General features: G+C 46.1%; 1 protein-coding gene across 1 annotated transcript; it reads right to left on the reverse strand.

Annotated features, from left to right (window-relative positions):
* Window positions 1–9,674: 9,674 nt before the first annotated feature.
* Window positions 9,675–26,317, reverse strand: LOC109738476 (gamma carbonic anhydrase 1, mitochondrial). The gene is made up of 5 exons (XM_020297570.4): window positions 26,000–26,317; window positions 23,534–23,677; window positions 13,792–13,917; window positions 10,622–10,773; window positions 9,675–10,270 (listed from the first exon to the last, which is right to left on the reverse strand). Exons 1-5 carry the CDS (start codon window positions 26,103–26,105, stop codon window positions 10,010–10,012), a joined length of 789 nt encoding a protein of 262 aa, XP_020153159.1. The 5' UTR covers window positions 26,106–26,317; the 3' UTR covers window positions 9,675–10,009.
* Between the last annotated feature and the right edge of the window lie 426 nt (window positions 26,318–26,743).

Raw genomic sequence — 26,743 nt, forward strand, 5'->3', positions numbered from 1 at the left:
ATATCCGTGCTGAAATTTAAACTTATTCAGGGTTTGTTTGGCCTTTTTATACACTAATTGAGTTTCCTAGGCATTTAATGTCCATAATTCAAATCTGAACTACAAATACATGCTCCAGTTCACCAAAATGGCTAGAAAAATTATACATGTGTCCTTGGGTGCATGTTTAGGTCCCATGCCAGGAATGGGAACGAATTACAACCGTACCGGTGTCCTGGCTCGTCCTCAAACATTTCGAATCTCGGTTTTAAATCCAAAACTCACCAGAAAGTCATCAAAGGTGGCATGGTGTCACGTCATGGCGCATATATGTCATGGTAAAAACATTGCCAATTTGGGACAAGCTTTATTACAAACCTCTTACAAACCGAAGCCTGTCGAAGAACCCTTGTGGTTTTGATAGGGCAACGTATCCCCTTGTGGGCCAAACGATAATCGCTCCCTCTTCTAGCCTCGTATTTTTCTTCTACACGCAACACGGAACAACAGGAGATTCACGCTGAACTTTGAAATTATTCAGGGTTCGTTTTACCTTTTTTATTCATTAATTGAGTTTTCTAGGCATTTAATGTCCTTAATTCAAATCCAAACTACAAATACATGCTCCAGTGCACCAAAATGGCTAGAAAAAACGTACATGTTTCCTGGGGGTGCATGTTTAGGTCCCATGGAACGAATGGGAATGAATTCAACCGTCTCGACGTCCTAGCTTGGCCACAAACATTACGAATCTCGGTTTTTAAATCTCTGTAAATCCAAAACTCACCAGGAAATCATGAAACTTGTCATGGTGTCACTACATGGTACATATAATTGTCCAATTTGGGCGAAGCTATATTACAAGCCTCTTACAAACCAGAGCCTGTCGCAACCCTCGTGGTTCCGATAGGGAAACACGCCCCTCTTGTGGGCGAAACGATAATCGCTGCCTCTTCTCGCCTTGAACTTTGTTTTCTACACGCAACATAGAATAACAGGAGTGTCGTGCTGAAATTTGAAACTGTTCAGGGTTCGTTTGACCATTTTATATATTACTAATTAAGTTTTCTATGCATTTAATGTAGTCCATAATTCAAATTTGAACTACAAGCACATGCTCCAGTGAAGCAAAATGGGTGGGAAATCGTACATGTGTCATTGGGTGCATGTTTAGGTCTCATTTAAGGAATGGAAATGAATTACAAACTTGCCGTCGTCCTGAAACATTGAGAATCTCGGTTTTTAAATACCAGTAAATCAAAAACTCACCCAAAAAACATGAAACTTGGCATGGTTTCATGACATGGCACATATATGTTGTGGTAAAAAAATCGTCCAGTTTGAGAAGAGGCGCACACATTAGTAGCCAACAAAGTCCTTTTTGAAACAAAAAGTTGACACGTTAATATCGCAAATGGTTGTATTATATTAACCGTGTCTAAATTTAACCATACTCGGTGGCGTGCGTGCAGCTGTTTGATTAGACGGGACGAGCGCGAGAAGTCCACCGTGCAGGCTCGACGAGACGCATGCGAGCAGTCCCCCGCGCAGGCTCGACTAGACGCGTGCATCCTGTCCACCTCGCAGGCTCGACGGGACACGTGCGACCAGCAAGGCCACCCATGCTCACCGGGAAGCGAGCTCTTTGACCTCCATGCACCAGTTGCCGCCTGCCTCGCTCACAACTTCTCCATTAATGGGTTAATTAAAGCACCTAGACGGAGGGTGTTTGCTTGTGATCCCATGGCAGCATTTGCTTTGTTCGTGTTTTCAACTCGTATTCCGGCCTAATTTAAATTGCCACATAGGGCAACGGATAATACGACCACAAATAAAATGGCAACGGATAATACGACGACAAATTTACAATGGTGCAGATAATAATTGTCTTACATATTCCGGATAATTTAAAATGCCACATGCGGCAAAGCCCGGAAGACACGGGAGCAAGAGAAGAAGGAAATTGCAGACAACGATCTGGGTCGCTACTGTCTCTACTCGTCGATGGATCGCTGGGCGACGACATCCTCCAGCTCCTTCTTCAATTCCTCACGACTTTGCTTGAAAGCAGCCACAGATTCCTCCACCTCCTGCTCACGCTCGATACGGAGCTTCCTCAAGTCACCCATCAGTTCCTAGACGACCGCTGCCAGCGTCATCCCCGAGGCACTGCTCTACTCATGCAGCATCTTCCAGCCGGCGGCCTCCTCCTCCTTCTCGGCGAGCGCCATGAGGAGCTTCACATTGTCAGCCATGAGTTGCTCGACGAGGCCGGTCGCCTTGTCAACCGAGGCATCACTGATCTTGAGCAGCTTCATCAAGCTGTCGACCAGCTCCTGCTGCTTAGTGACGCTAGCGAGAATGTCATCGTCGCCGGCCAAGGACTTCAGGAACGCCAGCTCGTCGCGATGGCCGACACCGCGAGTGCGCTTGTGAGAGCCCTCGCGTGCCCGTGAGAGCTCATTCGAGGGCTCCGCGGCGCGTCGGGACATCTCTGATGCGGTTGTGGCTTCGCGGGGGGACCTCTCTAGTGCTTCTGCGGCCTTGGTCTTTGCTGCCTGGTTGTATGTCCACCCTAAACTCCTCCTACCGGTCATGGCGGAACGACTTGACAGGAAAGACCAGTTTTGTGGGTGATGAGGAGAGGAACTGTGAAGTAATTTTTGAGAGGGTAGTTTTTATAGCCCGGTGCTAAGTGTGAACACATATTAGTTTGATAGGTGTGAACAGATTTGCAATTACTTATTGCGTTGTAATCTGCAATGTGATGAGAAACAAGGTCAAAATTTATTAATGGCAGAAGGTTGACCACGTGGTTGCTCGCCGTTGAGGCGGCCGCGGTGCTCTCTGCTCGCGTCCGTCCGAGCGTTTGGCTCGCCATTGTGGCGGCCACGGCGTGCTCCGTTCATCTGAGTCGGCTGTTTGCCACGTATCACACACATCTTATTAAGTTGAACCATTTCTGTTGTGTTCCCTAATCGAAAACAGTTCGTCCGAGTGAACCGTATGCCGTATATCACACACACCTTGATCTGGCTAACCATTTCTATTGCACTCCCTAATAGCAAACAGTTCATCAGAGCGAATTGTATGCCATATATCGCACACACATTGATATATGGCTGCCCATTTCTGTTGTTCTGCCTCATCGCAAATAGTTCGAATGGATTAACTGTGTGCCCTGCATCGCACACGCAACTAAAATCTGAACCGTGTTTGATGGCTCCGCCATCGCAAACGTTTGCACCTTTTTTGACGTTTTTTATTGTTTGCGATTAATGCATCGCACACAGTTTCATGAAAGGGTCTCTGATCGTAGTGTCGCGTTAGCAGCATCCTGCAGTAGTGACATGTCAACTATAGTTGTTAAGACATGGAAAATGCATTTGAAAATTGATGGAAAATACAGTTTGAAACAGACATGGCAAATGCAGTTGATAAGTCATGGCAACTGCAGTTGAAGAGGCATTTTTCGTAAATACAGTTGATAAGTGATGGCAAATCCAGTTGATCAGAGATGGCAAATGCACTTTACCAGACATGGCAAATGCAGATGATGGGACATGGCAAATGAATTTCATACGTGATGGCAAATGCACTTCGATGTCAACTATAGTTTTTAAGGCACGGCAAATGCATTTGATAATTCATGGCAAATGCAGTTTGAACAGACATGGCAAATGCAGTTGATAAGACATGGCAACCAGGGCCGGCCCTGGGGAGGGCCGGGGGGGCGGCCGCCCCGGGCCCCCAAAATCGAGGGGTCCCTCCCGGGTATACACGTAGGCTATGGCCTATGGCCCAACAAAACGTATGCACGCAGCGAGTCACACGGAGGACGAGCCAGCGATCGATTCGTTCCATTTAGTACATGCACGAAGAAAAGAAGGAAGTTCCGATTCTTTCCTTAGGTTACTACATGCACTGCGCAAAAGAAGGAACTGGTTGATCCCCTTCCATTCCATCACGCACGCATTCATGCAGCGCTTTCCAATTTGCCAGCGGCCGCCGACGCTTGTCTCTTGCCTCTTGGCTAATTGCGACTGTGCGCATGGCGCTCCTTTTCCCTTTTCCCCTAAATCAATTTTTCCTTCCTAATACAGTCAGGTCGTCCGCCGATTTCATTTCCCCGGTGGTCGGCGCAACATCACTTTGCTCTCCGTCCATTAACAGTTCGACCGTCTGGGTGAGCATAGTGGGTGTAGGGGCACCTGGGTGTTGAAAATCATGTCTCCTAAAGTATATCTTATATCTTATATTTCATACCACAGTTCCTACTTCCTAGTCTCCTAGATGAACAGCCGGCACATCGCATTGTTCGATAATTGTCAATTGAAGTACTTTTTTATATTTATTTTCAACATTGTGTCTTATCATGCTGTTCAGGAGAAAGTATCCATCTGGTAGTGGTAAAAGGGGAAGGAAGAAAGTTGTGGATGACTTGTACAATCACAGTGCTGAAATATGTATGGCGAAAGTGATTATCAAGAAGAAATCCTAGAAGCTGAGAGGACTTTTCAAGTTAAATATTTCTTCTTCTTCTTTTGCGGGGTAAGTTAAATATTTCTTTTGTTTTGGTTGATATGGCGATCACTTCTTTGAAAGGTAGATTTAAAGAACTCATGGTGATTAAAGATATATATTCGGGTTATGATTGAGCTCGGGCGGACCATGAAGTCGCATGATATTGAACTTGAAGAGTGATGCACAAAATTTCCAGAAACTTTCTCTCTTGATGGTTCATGAGATGTTGAGTTATATGATCTTATTCTTGAATTGAAGACTAAAATTAACTTTGCCAGATGGTGCAATGTGTGCTATGGAGTTTCAAGCATGTCCAAGAAGTTGATTGTTACCCTAATATCTCCATTGCTTATCACATCTTATTTACTATGCCTGTGACTAGCTTTCAAAGTTGAAATTGCTGAAGAACTATTTGAGGTAAACAATGGTTCAGAGAGGTTAGATGATTCGGCAACATTCTGCATCGAGAAGAAATTATTGGATAATATTGACATCGACCCCATCATAATTGCTTCGCATGGAGGATTGTTAGAAGAAAATTTGAAGGTAATATGTATAAATTATTTCATATGCATACTAATTTTAGATGCATTTAAGTGTTATCAATAAATATTTCACATATATTCATTTCTATTGTTATGGCATACATATTAAGGGCCCCGAGTTTAAGTCTCGCCCCGGGCCCCCAAGATCTCAGGACCGGCCCTGATGGCAACTGTAGTTGAACAAACATTGTAAATGCAGTTGATAGGTGCTGGCAATGGCAGTTCATTAGAGATGGCAACTGCAGTTTACCAGACATGGAAAATGCAGTTGATCAGACATGGAAAATGAATTTGACAAGTGATTGGCAAATGCATTTGATAAGTTATCGCAACTTCAGTTGGTAAGTGATCAGTCATGTAGCAAATACTTTGTGAATATTTTTTGACATATTGTGCGCGCGAGCAATTTTTCATGTCTCACCTGCATAAGATGTTGATGGCAGGACTCCCATTGTGAGCTGGTGCCATGTTCTACATGTCGTTCCTGCATTTTACAAATTTGTAAGTTTGACAGTTCATCATCCATGTTGCTCTTATCGTTTTTATGAGTTCAGAAAAAAATTTGGTCTACTTGTTATCGTCACGTTACTTTTTCACATGATTTTTGGTACACAATATCTTGATTCGCCATATGTGATACTTGTAGTTGGTGTCCTGATTCTGCAGTACTGGTAGTTCCTTGTGGTGCAGCTTGCCACGGGTCTCCTGAAGGTGTGGTTGTATCATAAGCCACATTATTTCTACAAACATGGCAAATCTGCCTTTTTCTCGGTGGATCGTACCGATGTCTACATATTGTTGTAGTAGTGGTAGCAATGGCCCCGCTGAAATGAGTTCATTGTATTCTAGCGCATCCCACAGGGGTGCGTGTGACGGTCCGAAAAACCAAGGAGTAGACCCGTCTCCAGGATCCATTCGACTTTTTCTTGCTTTTGCTTCTCCCTCGGTTTTTCTACCCCTATAGAATGAAACAATCACGGTATGCATGAGTACGCATTTCTCTTTGTTAGTTTAACTAAAATAGACATGGCAATTTTACATTGCCATCTAAGAATGGCATGCATCCGTAGCGTAGCATGGCAACTAAGAGCATCTCCAGCCGTTGGCCCCCCAGGAGGCATAAAAATAGCCGCCTGGGGGCGAGCCGGTGGTATAATCGGCTCTGGGGGCGGTTGGGCACCCAGCCGTCGCCCCCACGCGTCGATGTCGGCCCAGTTTTTGGCCCATTTTCGGTGAAAAATGGCCCGATATCAGCGAGAATTGGCCCATATTCGGCGTGGTTCGGTGTGAATTCTCAACATAAATAATTTTTTATCACATAGTTCATCACAGAAAATCAATAGAAATCAAATAGTTCAATACAAATTATATAGTTCAATAAATAAAAACTCATATTTCATCACGCGTCGCCCTTGATCCTCCGTAGATGCTCCACCAGATCCTGCTGCATTTTGTTGATGCACCTGTGGGTCTCGGATCTCCTGACGCATATTGAGGTAGGCAGTCCAGGTTGCCGGCAACTGGTGATCAACTTCGGCAAGAGGACCCTGCCTGTAGTATGGTTTAGTGTCCAACACTGGCTCTTCATGCTCGCTCTCAATGATCATATTGTGCAAGATGACACAGCAAGTCATGATCTCCCACATTTGATCTTTCGACCAGGTCTGAGCAGGGTACCGGACAACAGCAAATCGAGATTGGAGCACACCAAATGCCCGCTCGACATCCTTCCTGCAAGCCTCCTGAACCTTGGCAAAGTGGGACGCTTGCCTCCTGGCACAACATTTGAGATAGTCTTCACAAATGTCGACCATCTCGGATAGATGCCATCAGCTAGGTAGTACCCCTTGTTGTAGTGCTGCCCATCGACCTCGAAGTTCACCGTGAGGAGAATGACCTTCAACAAGCTTGGCAAAGACAGGGGAGCACTGCAGCACGTTGATGTCACTGTGAGTTCCTGGCATACCAAAGAAGGAGTGCCAAATCCAGAGGTCCTGTGTGGCCACCGCCTCAAGTACCACACTGCAATCGCCTTTGGCGCCTTTGTACATCCCCTGCCAAGCAAATGAGCAGTTCTTCCATTTTCAATGCATGCAGTCGATGCTTCCAAGCATCCCAGGAAATCCTCTTGCTGCATTCTGTGCTAGGATCCGAGCAGTGTCTTCCGCATTGGGTGTTCGCAAGTATTGCGGTGCAAACACTACGACCACTGACGTGCAGAACTTGTAGAAACACTCAATGGTGGTGGACTCGGCCATGCGCCCATAGTCATCGAGTGAATCACCGGGAGCTCCGTATGCAAGCATCCTCATCGCTGTCGTGCACTTCTGGATTGAGGTGAATCCAAGTTTGCCGGTGCAATCCTTCTTGCACTTGAACTAGTTGTCGAACTCCCGGATGGAATCCACAATCCTGAGGAAAAGCTTTCGGCTCATCCGATAACGGCGCCGAAATACTTTGTCGCCGTGCAGTGGAGCATCGGCGAAGTAGTCGGAGTTGAGCATGCAGTAGCCTTCCAGACGATGCCGGTTATTTGCTTTCATCCGCCCCGGCGCCGAGCCACCTCGCCGCCGCTTTTCATTGCTCGCGAGCAGGCCAGCGAGGGCGGCGAGGACCATGAGATGTTCCGCTTCCTGGACGTCGGCATCGGCTTCCTCCTCCAGCAGCGCGGCGAGCGCCTCCTCGTCATCCGAGTCCATTGCCGAGCAGGCAAATCGCCAACCACCTTGCGAGCATGGTGGGCGCACACCCGCCGGCATACTGCCCCTGCGCGGCCGGAACACCGGAAAAATCGCCCGGACGGTGGTGGAGAGGCTGCCGCGGCGAAACCTCTTCTCTTTTTCCGGCGGGGAAAGGCCTATCTAGCGGTGTTGGGCGGTGGGCGGCGCCGGGATCGGCAGGGTGGTGGCCGAGCGCGCAGGGGGTGGGAGGCGAATCTGGACAATTGGCTTGACTTTTTGCCTGACGGTGTGGGCCAAGCGTGTTTTTCCCTTGCGCCGGAGCCCCCGAGCGCCCCCCCCCCCCCCCCAGTGCGCCGGGTTCGGCCTGCGATCGCCGGGCCCAAAAACGGACCGAGCCGGCGGATTTCAGTGTCTTGGGGGCGCGAGTGGGGCGTTTTTTCGACGCCGGCGCGTAAAAAGTCGCCTGGGGGGCCTGTTGGGGGCTGCTGGAGATGCTCTAAAATGTTGAAAGTCGTGTCTCTGTTTCTCAATGCAACCTTTCTGCAAACATACATTAACTTTGTGAACCACATAGTTTTGGGGTGGACACCACCGTTAGATTGCCATGGCAAATTACATGAAGTACGGGCGGCAACTATCACTGTAGTTACATGGCAAGTACTAGTGTAGGTGCATTTGGCGGCAACAACTTATAAAATCGGGTGGCAACTTACAGCAAACATGTACAGCAAAACTTTTCACAATCCCCTGCTGAAAAAACTCTGATTTTCCCTTGTCCCCCACCCCCTTGTTTTTCACTAATTGGATCTGACTTTCAAGTAGATCAAATCGACGGCAACTCCAAGGTTCAAGATGCAACTCAAATTTAGGATAGTAAGCATGGCAATTTAACATATCCAATTTCAATCAAGGATTCGTTGGTGGCATGCACGGTAATTTTGAATCGCACATTTGGGTCAAATTTTGTTGGAAAAATTGAAAGGTGAGGGAAGAGGAGAAGGGCCGGATTCATGCAATTACTCACCTTCAGGAATTTGTTGCCATTGTTTTCCGTCTAGATCACGGTAGGGTTTGCTGCGGTTGCCATGGCAACTTGAGAAACCAGAGGATGGAGGGGGGGGGGGGGGGGGCTGATCGAGAGGTGGGCGTTGGAAGAGGGGTTAGGGGAGGTTTCTTGGGGTGGCGACTTTCTCGCAGGGGACCCAACTAGTTCATGGGGCGGGGCAGGTGTTCACTAGTTGTGCGGGCTAGCAGGGTTTTACGCCCGAACGTGTGGGCTGTCAGGTGGTCACCCGGACGTGCGGGTGTTGAAGTGTTTGCCCGAACGGCGGGCGTGCGGGCTAGCTTGGTGAAACACCAGACGGATCATGCGGCATGACCGACTTGTAGTCCGCATGTGTGGCAGTTATTGGCGTCCAATAATTAACACATAGATCTTCCTCTTACCACGTAGATAACTTCAACATAATGCATCAATAGGGTGCAGAGTGCACCACACGGGCATGGCTAATTCTTCCCCACCAGTCCCCCGCACAAAAAACCATGTCACCGAACAAATGAAGAAAAGATGCCAAAGCCGCTGCACCAAGATCCATTGATTGATACACCAAGTGTTTGAAATCCAAAAGGAGGCAACAGACCGGTCGCCAGCGTTCGTATTGAACGTTGTCAAGATAAGGAGGCTAAAAAGATCCAATGCATCATGGCCGTTACCAGGGAACGCTACCGTACTAGAACTAAGAGAAACAGAAGATTCAGTTGTTTCAGAAATACTTGTACTACCTCCAATCCATATTAATTGTCGCTGCTTTTGTACTAAAGTTATACTAAATCAACGACAACTGATATGAATCAAAGAGAGTACAGGAGTACATAAACCGAACGTAATGGATGCCTTTTTCAGAAAAACTTCAGCACAGACAAGCATAAATCCAACACCAACCAATTCATCAATAAAATTTATCCTTCAGTACTTTTTGTTATCAAATATTTATTCAATTAAGCATTTAACTACAGGCCAACAGTTCATGTGCTGCCTCCAATGCATCTCGCAATTTCAGCCAGAGTAAACTATGCACGCAGCACATGCTACTCATAAATTTGTGCGAAATGGATCTATTTGTTCCATGGATCTTGAACATATGGAATACAGAAACTGAAGTACATGGTCAGCTTTAGAACATTGCTCGACCCAAAATTACTGAAGTAAAAGTAAACTGCCAAACTCACTGGACAGATAGAGATATAAGAATGCAAACTGAAGGTGGTGATAAGAAAAGTTTATTGGGCAGGAGTAGGACTGGGGGGCGCCAGCTCTGGAGGGACCTCTCGAGTGACACTAAGCATGGAATCGTGTTCATCGTCCTGGTGAGCAAATTTCTTGCGCAGGACTTTCTCAAAATCAATCTTTTCCAAGGATTTAGCATTCTCAACAGCATGTGCCTTGGCTAAGTTGGAATAGTTGGCAGCTGATTCCGCAATAAAAGCGATCTCCTCGTCTGTGAGCTTCCTCAGAAATTTTGCAGGGTTTCCACCCCATACCTAAATTGAACAGAGATAGTCAACAACAGAGCACTTGCTGAGATAAGATTATCAAACAAGAGTTATGAAGCTTTTTTTTTTTGTTTCATCCATGCATAAATGCATGGCATCAAAGTCACTGCAAAATGCAATTACCCCCCAAAAAAAGCATCATGAACCATGTCACAATATCAAGTAGTGTCGAAAGGGTTTTTGTATCTAAGAAAATGGGGTCTTCTCTTAACACATGCTAATCCAGATTCAGACATACCTTATCATAAATAACCGTTAGTTAATTAAAACCAGATAAGAAAACGTGTCTGAGATGACCTAAATAAGAATCCAAACAATAGTGGTCAAGTAAAGCACAACCTCTCCACAAGGGATCCTCGTGTTCTGTCTTACAAGGGCTCCAGCAGCAACCATCCCATGCTTTTCCACAACAACACCATCTAACAGGGTAGCTCCCATACCAACAAAAGCTTCATCCTCAACAGTGCATCCTTGTAATACAGCACTATGCCCTGCGAAACAAAGTTCGGAATATATATGTTATCCGAATATCAGTGAATATTTTACACGAGAATGAAGGTCCTAGATAGCAGATAACAGGTTGGTGTCAGATTGGTTTTGGCATTTCAGATAGTGAGCAAGATGAGAGGCAATGGGTATCATTACCAATATCAGAGTTTAAATTTCCAATACAAATGTTTATTGATGGTGCATATCCTCTGACAAATGTATGTCATGCTAACTCTACCAAGGTTTTACACAAAAGCTCATGAAGGGGTACATGGGGGCTTTGGCTATGGCATCAGGAATCAAGAAGGAGAAGATGTCTTAAGCTTTGCTCTAGCCTACGACATGATCGTAGCTAACACCCTCTTCAAAAAGAGAGAATCACATCTGGTGACTTTTAGTAGTGGCCAACACTCTAGCCAGATTGATTTCATCCTCTCGAGAAGAGAAGATAGGCGTGCGTGCCTAGATTGTAAGGTGATACCTGGAGAGAGTGTTGTCGCTCAACATAAGCTGGTGGTTGCTGACTTCCGCTTTCGGATTCGTGTCCAGCGGGATAAGCGTGCGAAAGTCGCTAGAACAAAGTGGTGGAAGCTCAAAGGGGAGGTAGCTCGGGTGTTCAAGGAGAAGGTCATTAAGGAGGACCCTTGGGAGGAAGGAGGGGATGCGAACAATGTGTGGATGAAGATGGCGACTTGCATCCGTAAGGTGGCCTCGGAGGAGTTTGGAGTGTCCAGGGGAAGGAGAAGCGAAGCTAAGGATACCTGGTGGTGGAATGATGATGTCCAGAAGGTGATTAAGGAGAAGAAAGATTGTTTCAGATGCCTGTACCTGGATAGGAGTGCAGACAACATAGAGAAGTACAAGATGGCGAAGAAGGCCGCAAAGCGAGCTATCGGTGAGGACCTCTACCGCCGGTTAGGCACGAAGAAAGGCGAAAGGGACATCTATAAGATGGCCAAGATCCGAGAGAGGAAGACGAGGGATGTTGGCCAAGTCAAATGCATCAAGGACGGAGTAGACCAACTCCTGGTGAAGGACGAGGAGATTAAGCATAGATGGTGGGAGTACTTCGACAAGTTGTTCAATGAGGAGAATGAGAGTTCTACCATTGAACTGGACGACTCCTTTGATGAGACCAGCATGCGTTTTGTGTGGCGAATCCAGGAGTCTGAGGTCAAGGAGGCTTTAAAAAGGATGAAAGGAGGCAAGGCGATGGGCCCTGATTGTATCCCCATTTGAGGTGTGGAAAGGCCTTGGGGACATAGCGATAGTATGGCTAACCAAGCTTTTCAACCCATTTTTCGGGCAAACAAGATGCCAGAAGAATGGAGATGGAGTATATTAGTACCAATCTTCAAGAACAAGGGGGGTGTTCGGAGTTGTACTAATTACCGTGGAATTAAGTTGATCAGCCATACAATGAAGCTATGGGAGAGAGTCATTGAGCACCGCTTAAGAAGAATGACAAGCGTGACCAAAAATCAGTTTGGTTTCATGCCTGGGAGGTCGACCATGGAAGCCATTTTCTTGGTACGACAACTTATGGAGAGATACAGGGAGCAAAAGAAGGACTTGCATATGGTGTTCATTGACTTGGAGAAAGCCTATGATAAGATACCATGGAATGTCATGTGGTGGGCCTTGGAGAAACACAAAGTCCCAGCAAAGTACATTACCCTCATCAAGCGCATGCACGTTAATGTTGTGACAAGTGTTCGAACAAATGATGTCGACACTGATGACTTCCCGATTAAGATAGGACTACATCAGGGGTCAGCTTTGAGCCCTTATCTTTCTGCCTTGGTGATGGATGAGGTCACAAGAGATATACAACGAGATGTCCCATGGTGTATGCTCTTTGCGGATGATGTGGTGCTAGTCGACGATAGTCGGACGGGGGTAAATAGGAAGTGAGTTATGGAGACAAACCTTGGAATCGAAAGGGTTTAGGCTTAGTAGAACTAAACCGAGTACATGATGTGCGGTTTCAGTACTACTAGGCGTGAGGAGGAGGTTACCCTTGATGGGCATGTGGTGCCTCAGAAGGACACCTTTCGATATTTGGGGTCAATGTTGCAGAAGGATGGGGGTATTGATGAAGATGTGAACCATCGAATCAAAGTCGGATGGATGAAGTGGCGTCAAGCTTCTGGCATTCTATGTGACAAAAGAGTGCCACGAAAGCTAAAAGGCAAGTTCTACAGGACGGCGGTTCGACCCGCAATGTTGTATGGCGCGGAGTGTTGGCCGACTAAAAGGAGACATGTTCAACAATTAGGTGTGGCAGAGATGCGTATGTTGAGATGGATGTGTGGCCACACGAGGAAGGATCGAGTCTGGAATGATGATATACGAGATAGAGTTGGGTAGCACCAATTGAAGAGAAGCTTGTTCAACATCATCTGAGATGGTTTGGGCATATTCAGCGCAGGCCTCCAGAAGCTCCAGTGCATAGCGGACGGCTCAAGAGTGCGGAGAATGTCAAGAGAAGTCGGGGTAGACCGAATTTGACATGGGAGGAGTCCGTAAAGAGAGATGTGAAGGATTGGAGTATCACCAAAGAACTAGCTATGGACAGGGGTGCGTGGAAGCTTGCTATCCATGTGCCCGAACCATGAATTGGTCGCGAGATCTTATGGGTTTCACCTCTAGCCTACCCCAACTTGTTTGGGATTAAAGGCTTTGTTGTTGTTGTTGTTGTTGTTGTTGTTGTTGTTGTTGTTGCTCAATTGCTCAACCTTGTCTTCAAAATTATCTATACTACTGTGTTGGAATAAAAACAAGGTAGCGGAATGATATCTGTCTGGTATGTTTGTTTCCAGTTTACTTTAACCATAGAATTAGGGCTCCAATAACAAAATATTTGTGGATACTGATGAAAAGTAGTACCCCAAAAAAGATCAATAACAATTTTACTATACTAGACTTTGGTCTAAGCAGATAATGAACAATTGAACATCGTGAGGCTGTGGAATAAATCAGTGGTTAAAACAAGAACCAGAAGGTAAATCTATTTTTACCTACTGTGACATTGTCTCCAATGATAGTTGGAAAGACTTTTCCACTTAGATTAGATTTTGCCACATGCACAACAGAATTGTCCTGTATATTGGTCCCAGATCCAACTTGAACGTTATTTGCATCACCTGTAACCAAGTATGTTAAGTAACTTGTAGGAAGCATGACTAACAACTGAAGTCACACACTCACAGTACAGTATGATACATAAGGATATAAATAAACTTGGGACCTACTAGTAAACAATACATAAAATAGAAAAGGTGTTTCCAGCTGTAGATATCAATTCCATGAAAACATTTTCTTCGCAAGAACAAAATTCCATGAAAATATTTGCTTCATGGTAAAAATCATCTTTACTGGTGTCTTGCATCAGCCAGTCAAAGCTTATTTCTTCTCCGGCAGGCACACCTGTCAGTGCACTGCCTGTAACGAAGAGCAAGAACAAAATGCACTAATCAGTTTTCAGTTGTGGGACCCCTTGAGGATAAGTGAGAGCACTAATCTCCCTCACCAATCCCATTTTAATCGATATCTTCTATCATCTGAAGATAAGAGCACAGTGCCTAGGCTGATCTCTGCAGAGTTATGACAGGTGATGCATACCTATGGTGGTGGTGCTACAGCGTGTAGCAGTGGCGGAGCTAGACAAATATGTTTGGGGGGGCCAAAATACAAAAATTATCTGTAGGGAGCAACTGTTACTGAGAGAACAAATTTATAATGTGCATAGTCCAATTCAATCAACCACTAACTAACTGAGAAAAAATTGTAGTGCTATCACAGAAAAAAAAAATCCCAACTATATCAAACCACACAACGGAACTACAAAAGAAAACCCACTTTGACTCCTACTGTACAGCAGTGTTGATGTACAGGCAACGCTTTTGGTGTTACAGAATTCAGACAAATTCTGCAGGCGGCGGCAGCCGTACTGGGCGAGCCCTTGATCCCCCCAGGCGCTGGAGTCGTTGCCACCGGCCCAAACGCGGAGCTCCTCTTAACCCTCTCGCCTTCTCAGCAACGGCCGGACGACGTCGAGGGGTCGAGGCTGTCCGTCACGGCGCCGTCGGCTGGTTGAGTGAAGCACATCACTGAGAAGCATCCAGGAGTTTAGGGTTGTATTTGAGCTGGGTGGATGGCACTTACAAAGTTAAGTACACAAATTCGTATGGGGTGTGGCCAGCGACGAGGGATGGCTAGCCGGCCGGCCGACATCGACGACCACTGTCCAGTGGCAAAGAGCCAAAGATGACCGTCTCAGGCGCCCCCTTGTTCCTCCCTCACGACCTTAGTGCATGCAGGTCAGAGGCGATCATCTCGTCGGTGCCGGCGTCGAGGCAGTGCGGCAGCTTGTTTCATGGATGGATCAGGTCAGCAGGCAACGGAGGCGAGCAGCCGTGCCCGAGCGACAAGTGTGTTTGGGGAAAAAGAGTCGAAGCAGCCGAGCCCCGAGCAGGTTCGCCAGAGGCTTGTGGCCTTCTATGTGTACGTGCATGGCCCATCTATAACCTGCAAGGCAGGGCTATTACTACCTAGTAAAAAAATTACACTTTGGTTGGGGGGCCATGGCCCCCTCAGCCTCCTACTTAGCTCCGCCGTTGGCGTGTAGGGTACAACAGTCTGCGCAGCCTCCGACAGAGTGGTATGTCAGTGTTCTTATTTTTTCTATGTGATACTCGCAGTGGTGTTACTTAAACCAGAGTATCAAGTGCATCGCTCGACTAGCCACAGATGCTGGACAGGAACAGACGTATCCTACGACGAAGGTGGGAGATATTATTCTCCGTAACAACATCACTGCGGCGTGTCTCCCCATCTTTCAGATGCTGCGATTGTGCTATGTGAGATTTTTTGTTCATCCGCCCATTACTTTTTTGCAGTGAGCACTAGAACTAGTGTTATTCCTATCCATGGTCTTCAATTCTTAGTTAGATCTTACTGGTACATGTTTAAAAATTCCCACAAGTGTTAACGATTTGTCATCCTGCTGAAAATTTCTTAGTTGTTGTGTTAGTAGCTGTGAACATAAATTATTGTAGTGCTACCACCCCCTGCTAGTTGCACACGCATTCATCTAACTAGTGGATAGCCACGGTGACATTCTAGTAAAGAACTTAGTGTTTTAAGCTACCAGCACGAGGAAAATGATTCGGAAGATAACAGATCATATAGCAGCTTTATCAACTACTTCCTCGGTCTGGGTTTATAAGCCCCCTCGTATTGGGGTCAAAATTTGACCATAGAATTGACTACCAAAATCAATGGTCAACATAACACCCTATTCCCCGCATTTATCGCCCAGCCAATTAATCAGGCCGTCAGACCGAGTAGTCCAGGGAGCAGCGATTAATTGGGCTGCTGTGCATATCTGCAGTCGCCCCACGTCTTAGGGCTAGGGAAATTGCGGCTCCAGCTCGTCCTGCTCCCCTCTCCCGCTCACAAATCAAGCAGCCGCTGTCCATGGCGTCCAGCAGCAAAGGTATGTTGCTGCTCCTCCCACCTAAAAAGCACGGACACGGGGACGCAAAGACAGGGATACGCATACGGGGACACGGGATACAGGATACGGCATTTTTCAAAAACAGCCATTCAGGGATATGGCAGGGTATATCAATATATAGAAAAAATAACAGCATGTAATAAAGATTTAATGATAATTTTTAGATCAGAGATTTTGTACTGGATATATGTTTTTTGTAAAGGAATTACTGGATATATGTTGCCTCATTTCTATTGATAAAAGACTTTGGGGCAGCCCATAGTCCCATACGAACCCTCCACTCAGGCCCATGTAGCTCTCCACTCAGAGCCCATATAAGGTCCAGTTCCTGAAACCCTAGACTAGTCAGCTCCTCTAGCCGTTCTCTTCTCGTTTCCTCCAGCCGCCTGAGAGCTGCAGAGAGCAGAAGAAAAGATTGCGCCGCCACTTATATCTTCTTCCTCGCTGCTGGCTGCAGTCCCCATCTTTCTCTCCGCCCAGTCCTTCTTCCTTGTCCTCGAACGCCTTGCCATCTTCCTCTCTGCTGGATGGACATTCTTCGTCGGGGGAAGAGCTGGGCTTGGGGGAAACGGCGGCGGCGAGCCGGCGACCAGAGAAGCGAGTCCAGGCAGCTGCAGCCTCGAGCCTAGGCTGCGGCGGCGAGGCTGGCTCCCGAGTCCCCACCGTGTTCACACCGTACCTGCCGTATCCCGATTTCTTTCCCCCTTTTTTTAATTCGGAAAAGATGGGATACTGCGGGATACGTGTATCCCGGCGTATCCGCGCGTCCCCGTATCCCCCCGTACTAGGACGGCAATTCGGCAGTTTCTGCCATATCCATGCTTTGTAGCCTCCCACCACTGTGAGGTGTTGCTAGTTTGCTGCTGAAATTGAGTTGTTGCTATTCCTCACTGCTCTGCTTGCATGTACAGGCAATATTGTCAGGTCATATATAAATGAGCTTGCTGATTTATGCTCTATGTTGCTGGCTTGCTGCTGCTGTTGCTATTCTATAATCTATATAGATGTGCAAGTCATATATTTATTTGCATGTAGATCTGTAGATTGGCATGTGTACTGATATGTATGTAGAACAAGATATAGATGTATTCTTATTTTACATGCTTGTATAGATTGGTATGTGTACTAATATGTATGCAACATTCATTTTTGTAGCAATCTATGGTTGCTTCAACTGCAGCAAGTGCTCCAACATTTAAAAGAAAAATCCAGATGACATGGGGCGGAAGTTTGGAGTCGTGTATGATCCTGTTGATCTACAGAGGGTGAAATGCAGGTTGTGTGGAAAGGAGATCGGTATTAGGATAAGCAGATTGAAGCAACATGTTGGTCAAGTGAAACGTCAAGTAAAAAGTTGCATGGTGGTGAAGCAGCACAAGGTTGTGGAGGAGCAACTCCACCTTGCTGCTACAAAGTGTACAGCACTAGAGTTGAAGGAACTACTTCAATGTGTTGCGCTAGATATCGTTCTAGAGGCTAATGTAGGCCAATATGGCAGCAGGAGTTCAATCCAGAACTCCTAGAGCACAAGATCTACTCCAAGATCTTAGATAAGAACACCAAGCTCTACTCCCTCCGTTCCAAATTAGTTGACTCAGATTTGTCTAGATACGGATATATCTAGACATGTTTTAGTGTTAGATACATCCGTATCTAGATAAATCCAAATCAACTAATTTGGAACGGAGGGAGTATTATAGATAGTGGGGGTACATCATCTGGGTACAAACTATAGGTGATGACCTCTATATAGGGCTTTGGGTAGCCTTCACATACTTCTACTTATGGCTAGAACACTCCGGAGAACACTACTTAAGATTCACCATTATACTCATAGCTACTCACAACTAGAGGACTCTAGAAAACAGTAGGTAGGGTAGAGACGAAATACTACACTAGAGTGGAAGTATCTAGAAGTAGCCAAACAGATCTAGCATGTGGTTTCCTTTTTCTATTTTTCTCATCTATTGTTCCTCATCATTCTCCCCGGGTTGTTTGGAACTCGCCCTCGAGTTATCTTCATAGAGCACTTCTTCTGGATGGTAGAGTCAAGTCCTGTCGGAGTAATTGGACACGGGTATCCCGAAGACGACGAGACAATATTTCAAGACATCGGGGCTAGCAAAGCCCCTCAGTCCGACTGCCCGGCCGCTCCTGCCGGCTCCTCAGTCCGACTGCTCCACCCGGCCGGCTGCCAGCTGACCGACTGCATCGACTAGCCGGCTGCCGACTGCAGTCCGACCCGGCATCGACAAGACCCCGACGAGACGACCATACCGCGGACAAGACAACCGTACCGCAACACCATCATGTATAGTGTCACTTGTCCCCTGGCACTATTCATGAAGTGACCTAGGGGACAAGCATGACATGCACCATACCTTGCTCCCATACCTCCACATAGCTTAGATACAAAGCTACCCTCTCCTATAAAAGGAGACACACATCCATCCATCCATGGATGGACTCACACGTACACACAACAAGCAAGCTAGCTAGCAAGAGAGCTAGCTAGCCATCCATCCATCCATTCCCACGGGCATGCATGCCCAAGCACCACATACGGCCATGCTCATGGCCGGCCACTAAAGCATGCCTGGTGCATGCATATACAGAGCCAGATGCCCATGGCACTGCCCCCAGATACAGCTCTAGGAGCACTTTGTACTGCCCGATGTACACCCCAGATATATATGCTCAGACATGCAGGAGTAGGGGTATTATCTCTCCGGAGAGCCCCGAACCTGGGTAAACTAGCGCGTGCTACTCGCATACCCGCTCCCGGGCCTATCAGCAGCAGTCTTACCCTCACACAAAGCCCTTGTGGCATCTGTCGCCTCACACCCCCCCCCCCCCCCCCCCCCGTGAGAATACCACGACAAGTCCGCAACATTGAAAGTGTTGGATATGCCCATGTCGCTTGGAAGATCTATCACATAGGCATTATCATTTATCTTCCTCATGATAGAGAAGGACCCATACCTTCGCTGCCTAAGCTTCCCTTTAACACCTAAAGGCAGCCTCTCTTTTCGAAGGTAGACCATCACCTTATCACCAACTTGGAATGATTTTGGCCTCCTTTTGCAATCAGCAAGTTGTTTATATTTCTGATTTTGTGCTTCCAAAACACCACGAATCTCTTCAAATAACTCAGTGTAATTATCAGCAAAGGACAATGCTGATTTTGAGTTTCCCCTTGATGGTAGCTTCACCAGGTCCACCACATATGTTGGAAATTTAGTGCAGGCAATGGAAAAAGGACTCCTTCCTGTGGACCTATGCTTGGAGTTATTGTAGGAGAACTCTGCAGGAGATAAAGCCAAATCCCATTGTCCCTTTCTTTCTCCACAAATGCAACGGATCAAATTACCCAAAAACTTGTTCACCACTTCCATTTGTCCATCTGTTTGTGTATGGGCAGTGCTAGAAAATTTCAATTCAATGTTGAATTGCTTCCACGAGGAGGGGGAGGAGGTCAGGCTTGATGGGCAGGTGGTGCCTCAGAAGTACACCTTTAGATATTTGGGGTCTATGCTGCAAAAGGATGGGGATATCAATGAAGATGTGAATCGTCGAATCAAAGCCGGATGGATGAAATGGCACCAAGCTTTTGGCACTCTATGTGACAAGAGAGTGCCACAAAAGCTAAAAGGCAAGTTCCATAGGACGGCGGTTCGACCCGCAATGTTGTATGGCGCTGAGTGTTGGCTGACTAAAAGGTGACATGTTCAACAGTTAGGTGTGGCGGAGATGCGCATGTTGAGATGGATGTGTGGCCACACAAGGAAGGACCGGATACGGAATGATGATATACGAGATAGAGTTGGGGGCACCGATTGAAGAGAAGCTTGTCCAACATCGTCTGAAACAGTTTGGTGTTAGAATCACTAAATCAAAGGAGCTGATTATTTTTTCCTTTATGCACATCATAAAACATTGTCCTTGACAAGGTCTTATACAAAAGAGAGAGACATTGTGAGACCAAGAGTGACAAGGTTTGCTTCAGCATTTGTTACTTTGCAAAGTTCGGTTGCTAAGAAGGAATTAAGAGCAATGGTTTGTAGTGATGCTTGGGAAGAATGCAAGCACACAAGAACAAAGAAAGGAAAGTTAACTCATGCCACAATCATGAGGGGCCATTGGAAAAATGTCTCTTTGCCTCAAGGTATTGGTTGTCTTATATTATAGTTAGTGGCTCTTTTTATGTTGTGTATGTAGGAGCTGTTTTATGTTGTCTCGAGTGTTGACTAATACTTAGGTATGTACCGTGCAAGGTTTTTGAGCCATTGGTGAGATCCTTATGTCGTCTACTGAGAGTTGTATTGCTTGTGTCGGCTAGAGATCAAAGAGAGCCCGAACCTAGGCCAATCCTTGTGTCTTGTGTGTAGCCATTCCGATCTGCCACTTGTACATCCCTCCGAACAAATTGAGCTATCCACCATACCCCTCCGAGAGTACTGTCGGATCAGAAGTTACACTAACACCCAGCCAAACCGGCATTTGGGTGTGGCAAGACTGGTGCTGGCACACCTCAGCCTCCCCTGAAACCTGCAACTACACCCCTCCATTGCTCCTCTTTCTCCCCGCCATTTCTCTCCTCCAAAGCTCAGGAGAGCATGTCGAACAACTCGATTGCGTGAGACATTGCAGCATCAATGTTGCAGCCCCGCCGCATTGGCTTCCTCCACTTGGTCCTCACAGCCTTCCTAGCCTCGACCAAGCCTCTAGAACCGTCGCTAAGCCACAAGACTTAGAACGCTCATCGCTGCTTCCTACCACATGCAATCATGCGTGCCACCAATGGCGCACCGACGACTGCCTGCAAATAAGCCAACCCGATCATGCCACGCTTCGCCACCGAACTCCGATCACTCTCAATCGAGCTCCCCGAGCTGCAATTTCTCCCATGCTAGCCTTCTTCCTCTCCGGCCGAGGACACCGCCGCGGCCTTGCAAATCAAGAGGGGCTTCCTCTTGGTCCCTTCCTCCAAGAGCTTCCTCTAACCCCTCTTGGCATGTTGAAATGCTCAATCGTGAGCGGGAAGCAGCCCACACTCTCCATTCTTGTTGGTCCCGCTCTACTCCATCTCCCCACCGTTCTAGTCATAGCTGCCGACGTCCTCTTCTGACTCGCGTTAGCCGCCGCGCACCCCGCCATGGCGTACTGGGTGAGCAACCATGAGATGAACCGGCTCAACATCGCGCATGGACAACACCGACGTTGAAGCCCCACCATGCTCTTGGTTTGGGGCCGTGGCAAGGGGGTGGAGAGGGTAGCACTTATCGGATGTGTAGCGCCACTGTTCGTCAGTCCACCATCTAGCGTTGGGGTAATAGAGTGAAGGGTTGAGGAGTGAGGCGCCCCGACTCGGTGCCTTTAGTGAGCTAGCTGACATGGCAAATTGCAATGCCAATGAGGCAGCCGACTCGGTAAATACCAGTCGCATGAGCAAAAAAAAACAGTTTCAGCTCGGTTAAGGGGGGACGATGGGATAAGTTGGAGGTCGTGCAGTAACCGGTTAATGAGTTCAGGGTTGATTCTTAAACCATCTAGTTAGTTGAGGATTGAAAAGTGGGCTTGTCTCTATTTTGTTAGTTAAACATATGGTCAAAGTTTGACCCAAAATACGTGGGGGGCTATATAATAAAACTGGAGAAAGTAGTAACAAGTAGATATAACGAAGCATAGAAGATCATGGATTGATATGGCATTAGTTCTAGTGCTTATGAAAACATTAGCTCAACAAATAGCTAAATCTGAAAGATGGTGAAGCACAGCCAACGATGTTGTCCACGCAATAATATTATGTCACCATTGCTGCAGGATATTGGCATCTGTTACGAGAGATATAACACCATCCATCCTAAGTGATAGACTTGAAACCTAGACTAAGCAGCATAACAGCATGAAGGAACACAAGTATGGAGTATCACACTGAAGACAAGCATTGAAACACACACAAAATACAAACACCAAGAAAGCACGCCGCTGGGGGTCATGAACATGCCTAGACCTAACCCGGTGCCGAATCATCAACTCATGTGAGGCACCACGATGGCGGCGCCTTCAAGGCACCACAAAGAACAAAATCAAAACTGCAGTCAGAGTTGTAGGTTATGGGAGAGAAAGAGGCAGTGGACTGATGGAACTGGTGAGGAAGAGTAGCATCACTATTTATCCTCCTCGGATAACGTGCTGCTATGATTGTTCAATGAACAAACCCCTGAAATTGGACTTGCATCATGGCTTTTGCAAGGGAGCCGAGGGACAAGAAAGATCACATTTCTTGCTTGCTCTTCATTGTAAGCTGAGAGCCCCTCTCTTTCCTTTTTCTTCAAACGATATTCTTGTTTACAATACAACACAGCAACAGATCATCTGCGTTTTACTGCAAATGACAGGTGGGCCTTCATGCCGTATCCTCCTTGTAGTTTCCCTTTTTTGCAATTTTCAGTAAACAGCAAATCTTAAAGTTGGGAATTTAAATTATTTGTATACTGAGAAATTCCAGTATGGATCAAATAGATCTGGTGAAAGAAAGAACTAGCTGCACTCAGGCGTCAACGTTTGCATAAGGTGGCAAGGCAAAAAAAACATGGAGATGGAAAGACATGATCATGATCACCCACTGGTGGAGCTACGAATCAATCCTCTGTCTAATATCTAGTTACTAAAATCCATGGGATCTATCTCTTGAAATCTTCATACTGCTAGGTATTTTGTTAAATTCAACTGCATATTTAAGGGAATAATAAACCGTGGACTGTCTATGCCCACCGCACCTACAAGGCTACAACTAATGTACAATGAACGCACCCTTCTCAACATTATCTGCAACAAGACGATGCAAATGGATATGCATGGTGCATTTAACCACAGAACTGTTGCTTATTTGTCTTGGATGATGTATTTATTTATGTATAGAAATACTCCCTCCGTCCCAAATTAAGTGACTCAACTTTGTACTAAAGTTAGTACAAAGTTGAGTCACTTATTTTAGGACGGAGGGAGTAACAAATAACGAAAGATATGCTAGCCAAGAATAATATAGAACCAGAACTAGAAAGTAAATTGCATAAGATAAGAGCCGGAAGACTATTGGAAAAGAAACGCAGCACAACGGGGTGATTACTATCACACATTTTGGTACAGTCAAATCTGAATACAGGCACACTTTGGAAGCACGCGTTAATTGAGCAAAGAAGATCAAAATGATGCTCACTGGAACATTGAGCACAAACCTCTTAAGACGCATCCGTACCAAATTGAAGACCCTTGCCCAACTTCAACATCGCCAATAAGGGATGCACTTGGAGCGACAAATGCCTCTTTGTGAACATGAGGGGCTTTGTCAAAGATGTTCATAAGTGTGCGATGTCTTGAAACTGGAAAGGTTCAAAACAAAATCATGTTAGCACTTTTATAGGTGTAGTTGCTCACAACAGCACAAACAATTATAACATATGTCAACATAAAACGTGGCCATAATAATTAGATGCAGTGCAGAACATAAGCAGCATCCTGAAGATAAGGATGCAGAAGATCAGGTAATCAAAAAGTGTCTCCGAGTTATCTACCACTTCACAGCCACAGAAAGCTAATATGCAGATGAAGAAAAAACTTACAGATGGATAATTTTATCCAGAGTGTGACATGAAGAGGAACCACAAATTCATGAGCTTGATCAGAGATCAAGTGCTCAAAGAAGATAGTCGATGTAAGTAAAATGTCAATGCCTTTTTTACTGAAATGTGACATACTTAGATATCATTCAGGAGATGCACGATCAAAATGCTAATACAGGATTACTAAACCTACAAATATATAAAAACAATCCAGCAGAAAACAGCAAAAAGAACATCATCAGATATAAGCAAGGGGTGAACACAACATATGCACATCCAAGGATAATGAGATTGATTAGGGAGAAATGTGCAGAACCAAAAAGTGTCCAATCATATTTGTGTCACTCTCGGGAGCAGCGGGTACAGTACCGGAGCAAATTGCACAATTCACCATGTATACCGAACTCATTTGTATAAAACATAACCTCTAAGAAATACATCCACAATCAGCCAATCTTCTGCCATCGGAAAGCGCTTTATATCACCTAAACAAACTGTCTGCGTAGGCCAGCTTACTGACAGAACAGACCTAGCTACAGGCACGATTCTGGGCTGATACGGTGGCAACAGTGTTGACATGGGAGATTGGCGCAGCCTGAGAGGCTAAGATTGAACAGCGTGTCTTGGGGTCTGCAGTGCAACAGAGAGACTACTCCAACGAGACACATCAGATACCACCACAGTCCACGGCCAGCCAGCATTTTGAGACATGGCTGCAAGTGGGGGCTGTAAGCAAGTCAGATCCAATACTAGATTGCCAAAGATATTGTGTTATGCGGAAGGATAGCTTAAATGCTACGTTTATTGTGCAATTTACTCAAAGAGTTAATAATTTAAGGGTACAATTGCTTGCATACTAGAGTATTGTAGATTCAGGAGACTAAGAGTCTTTTGAAAGCAAACTACCAGTGTTAATTTCTATTTGGATCAAAGACAGATGTAAATGGCGATCCCTGGTCAGGGCAATAGTCAATAGCGACAAGAGATAATTCTAACAAGCAAGCTGCAGCACCAGCTACCTAGGGGGCTTTTGACGAACAATTAGTATGTTAAAATTTGGTTGTGTTATTCAAAATCACAATTATAAGGAAATAATTTTGAGTACAAAAAATCATATAACATTGCATACTTATGGAGTGACTGTTGTGGTCAAATTCTTGTGTTAAACCGATAAAAACACGTCCTACATTTTGCAACAGAATGAGTAAAACCTCAAACAATAAATGGAGTAGGATGGTCCATGGCGATGATAACAGAACTGGAGCTATTAAATTATCTTCAAGCATCTTAGTGAGCATCAACTCGTCGGAGGAAACCATCATCGACAGCTCTAGAACTTCTAAAATTTTAGTTGACATCGTGTAAAATCTCAAAAGCCATGACCGACTATCTGTAAAGATAAAGGTAAATCTTACCAATAGCGATATAAGTTATTTGAAACAAACAAATTATCAAAAACATTATTAAACTCCAACCACAACCCCCGTCTTGGACAGGAATTCCTCGAGTTTCAGCTCACCTGGTATGGTAAATAAAAAGGCCTAGAACGATAAAGGGGGCAGAACGGAGCTCAAGAATGCAGAGCTACAGCTATTCGTATAGCATCCCAATATCATGGCAAATACCTAACGATAATAGATATTGCGGATAGCAATTTGACATATTCAGGACTTTCAGTTAATATCCCATTGGTATAAATAATTGGGTAAGTAGCAGTTCTACCAAAGAGTGATCCATAATCCATACAACTGTCCACCTCCATAATTTTAGCACACTATGAACTGAGCAACTCGCGTAGAAAGACACGTCGATTTGAATTCGAATCTTAGCGTGTGAATTAACGACGAATGCACTATGACCTAAGAATGCATAACCCTAGGCCAACCCCAACCTAATGGGGCACACATGACCGTAACATTTCCTGAACCGTCCCTAACCGTAGGCGGCAATCCCGAAATGCTCACTCATTTGGGACCGCCAGAGAAGACCAAATCCACGCGATGCCCGAAGTATCTGCAAAAATCGGCGAGGGAGGGGCGAAAGGTAGGATTATTAGGGGCGAGGGAAGGTGTTTATGCTTACTCTGCTCGTGGAAGAAGTAGTTCCCCTGGAGGCGACAGCCGAGGCGGTCGAGGGCCTGACCGGTCTCCCGGATCCAGAAACCCACCGCGTAAAACGCCTTCGCCATCTCTCCGGGCGGCGGCGGGCAAGATCGCAGAACGGCGACTGCGGAGGCGCAGAGGCGGCGGTGGCCTTGCGTTTGTTGGCTCCTGGCCTTGGCCCGTGGGAGATCTCGAGGAGAGACGGGAGCTGAGCTGAGGGGGTCAGGAGGGAGAGAGTGGGGACTGGGCCTGTGGAGAGCGCTGGCGCTTCTTCGGCCGCTCGCGGAATTGACCGCTTTGCCCTTGAAGACTGCTTCTACTATCTTTGGGCGCTCTTCATGTTCTGCCTCAAAAGGTTAGAGCATCTCTAGCAGATCCCTCAAATTGCGGACATGTAAACTCAGTTTACAATTCGCTTGTTGCTTCGAATACGGGCCGAAAACCTCCGCGAAAGAACAGAAACCGTAAATGGAATTGTAAATTTTGAAATCAAGACTTCGCGGAAGAAATAGAACGAGTTCATAGTTATTGATCACCATACATAGTTCATATATACACTAAATCACACTAAATGGCTAGGAGGATAGGCGACCACCGTAACCCTGCAGCCAAAAATTGGCTCGCCGGAGCCATCCGGGTGCGATGGCGACGCTGCGGCGGTGGACATCCTCAGTCGTCGTTGTCGGAGACGAGGTCAACGTAGATGTCGTCCTGCGCCTTCTTC

Source organism: Aegilops tauschii, chromosome 3 (assembly GCF_002575655.3).
Source record: "Aegilops tauschii subsp. strangulata cultivar AL8/78 chromosome 3, Aet v6.0, whole genome shotgun sequence".
Classification (NCBI taxonomy): Eukaryota; Viridiplantae; Streptophyta; class Magnoliopsida; order Poales; family Poaceae; genus Aegilops; species Aegilops tauschii.

What these genes read in the sequence shown, in the direction of transcription:
- LOC109738476 (XM_020297570.4), bottom strand. Translation starts at nt 26,105, where the DNA reads ATGGCGAAGGCGTTTTACGCGGTGGGTTTCTGGATCCGGGAGACCGGT. An exon ending in CTACTTCTTCCACGAGCAGA is followed by an intron (nt 23,678 to 25,999) that starts GTAAGCATAAAC and finishes GAACCTTTCCAG; the next exon opens with TTTCAAGACATCGCACACTT. An exon ending in TGGAGACAATGTCACAGTAG is followed by an intron (nt 10,774 to 13,791) that starts GTAAAAATAGAT and finishes TTTGTTTCGCAG; the next exon opens with GGCATAGTGCTGTATTACAA.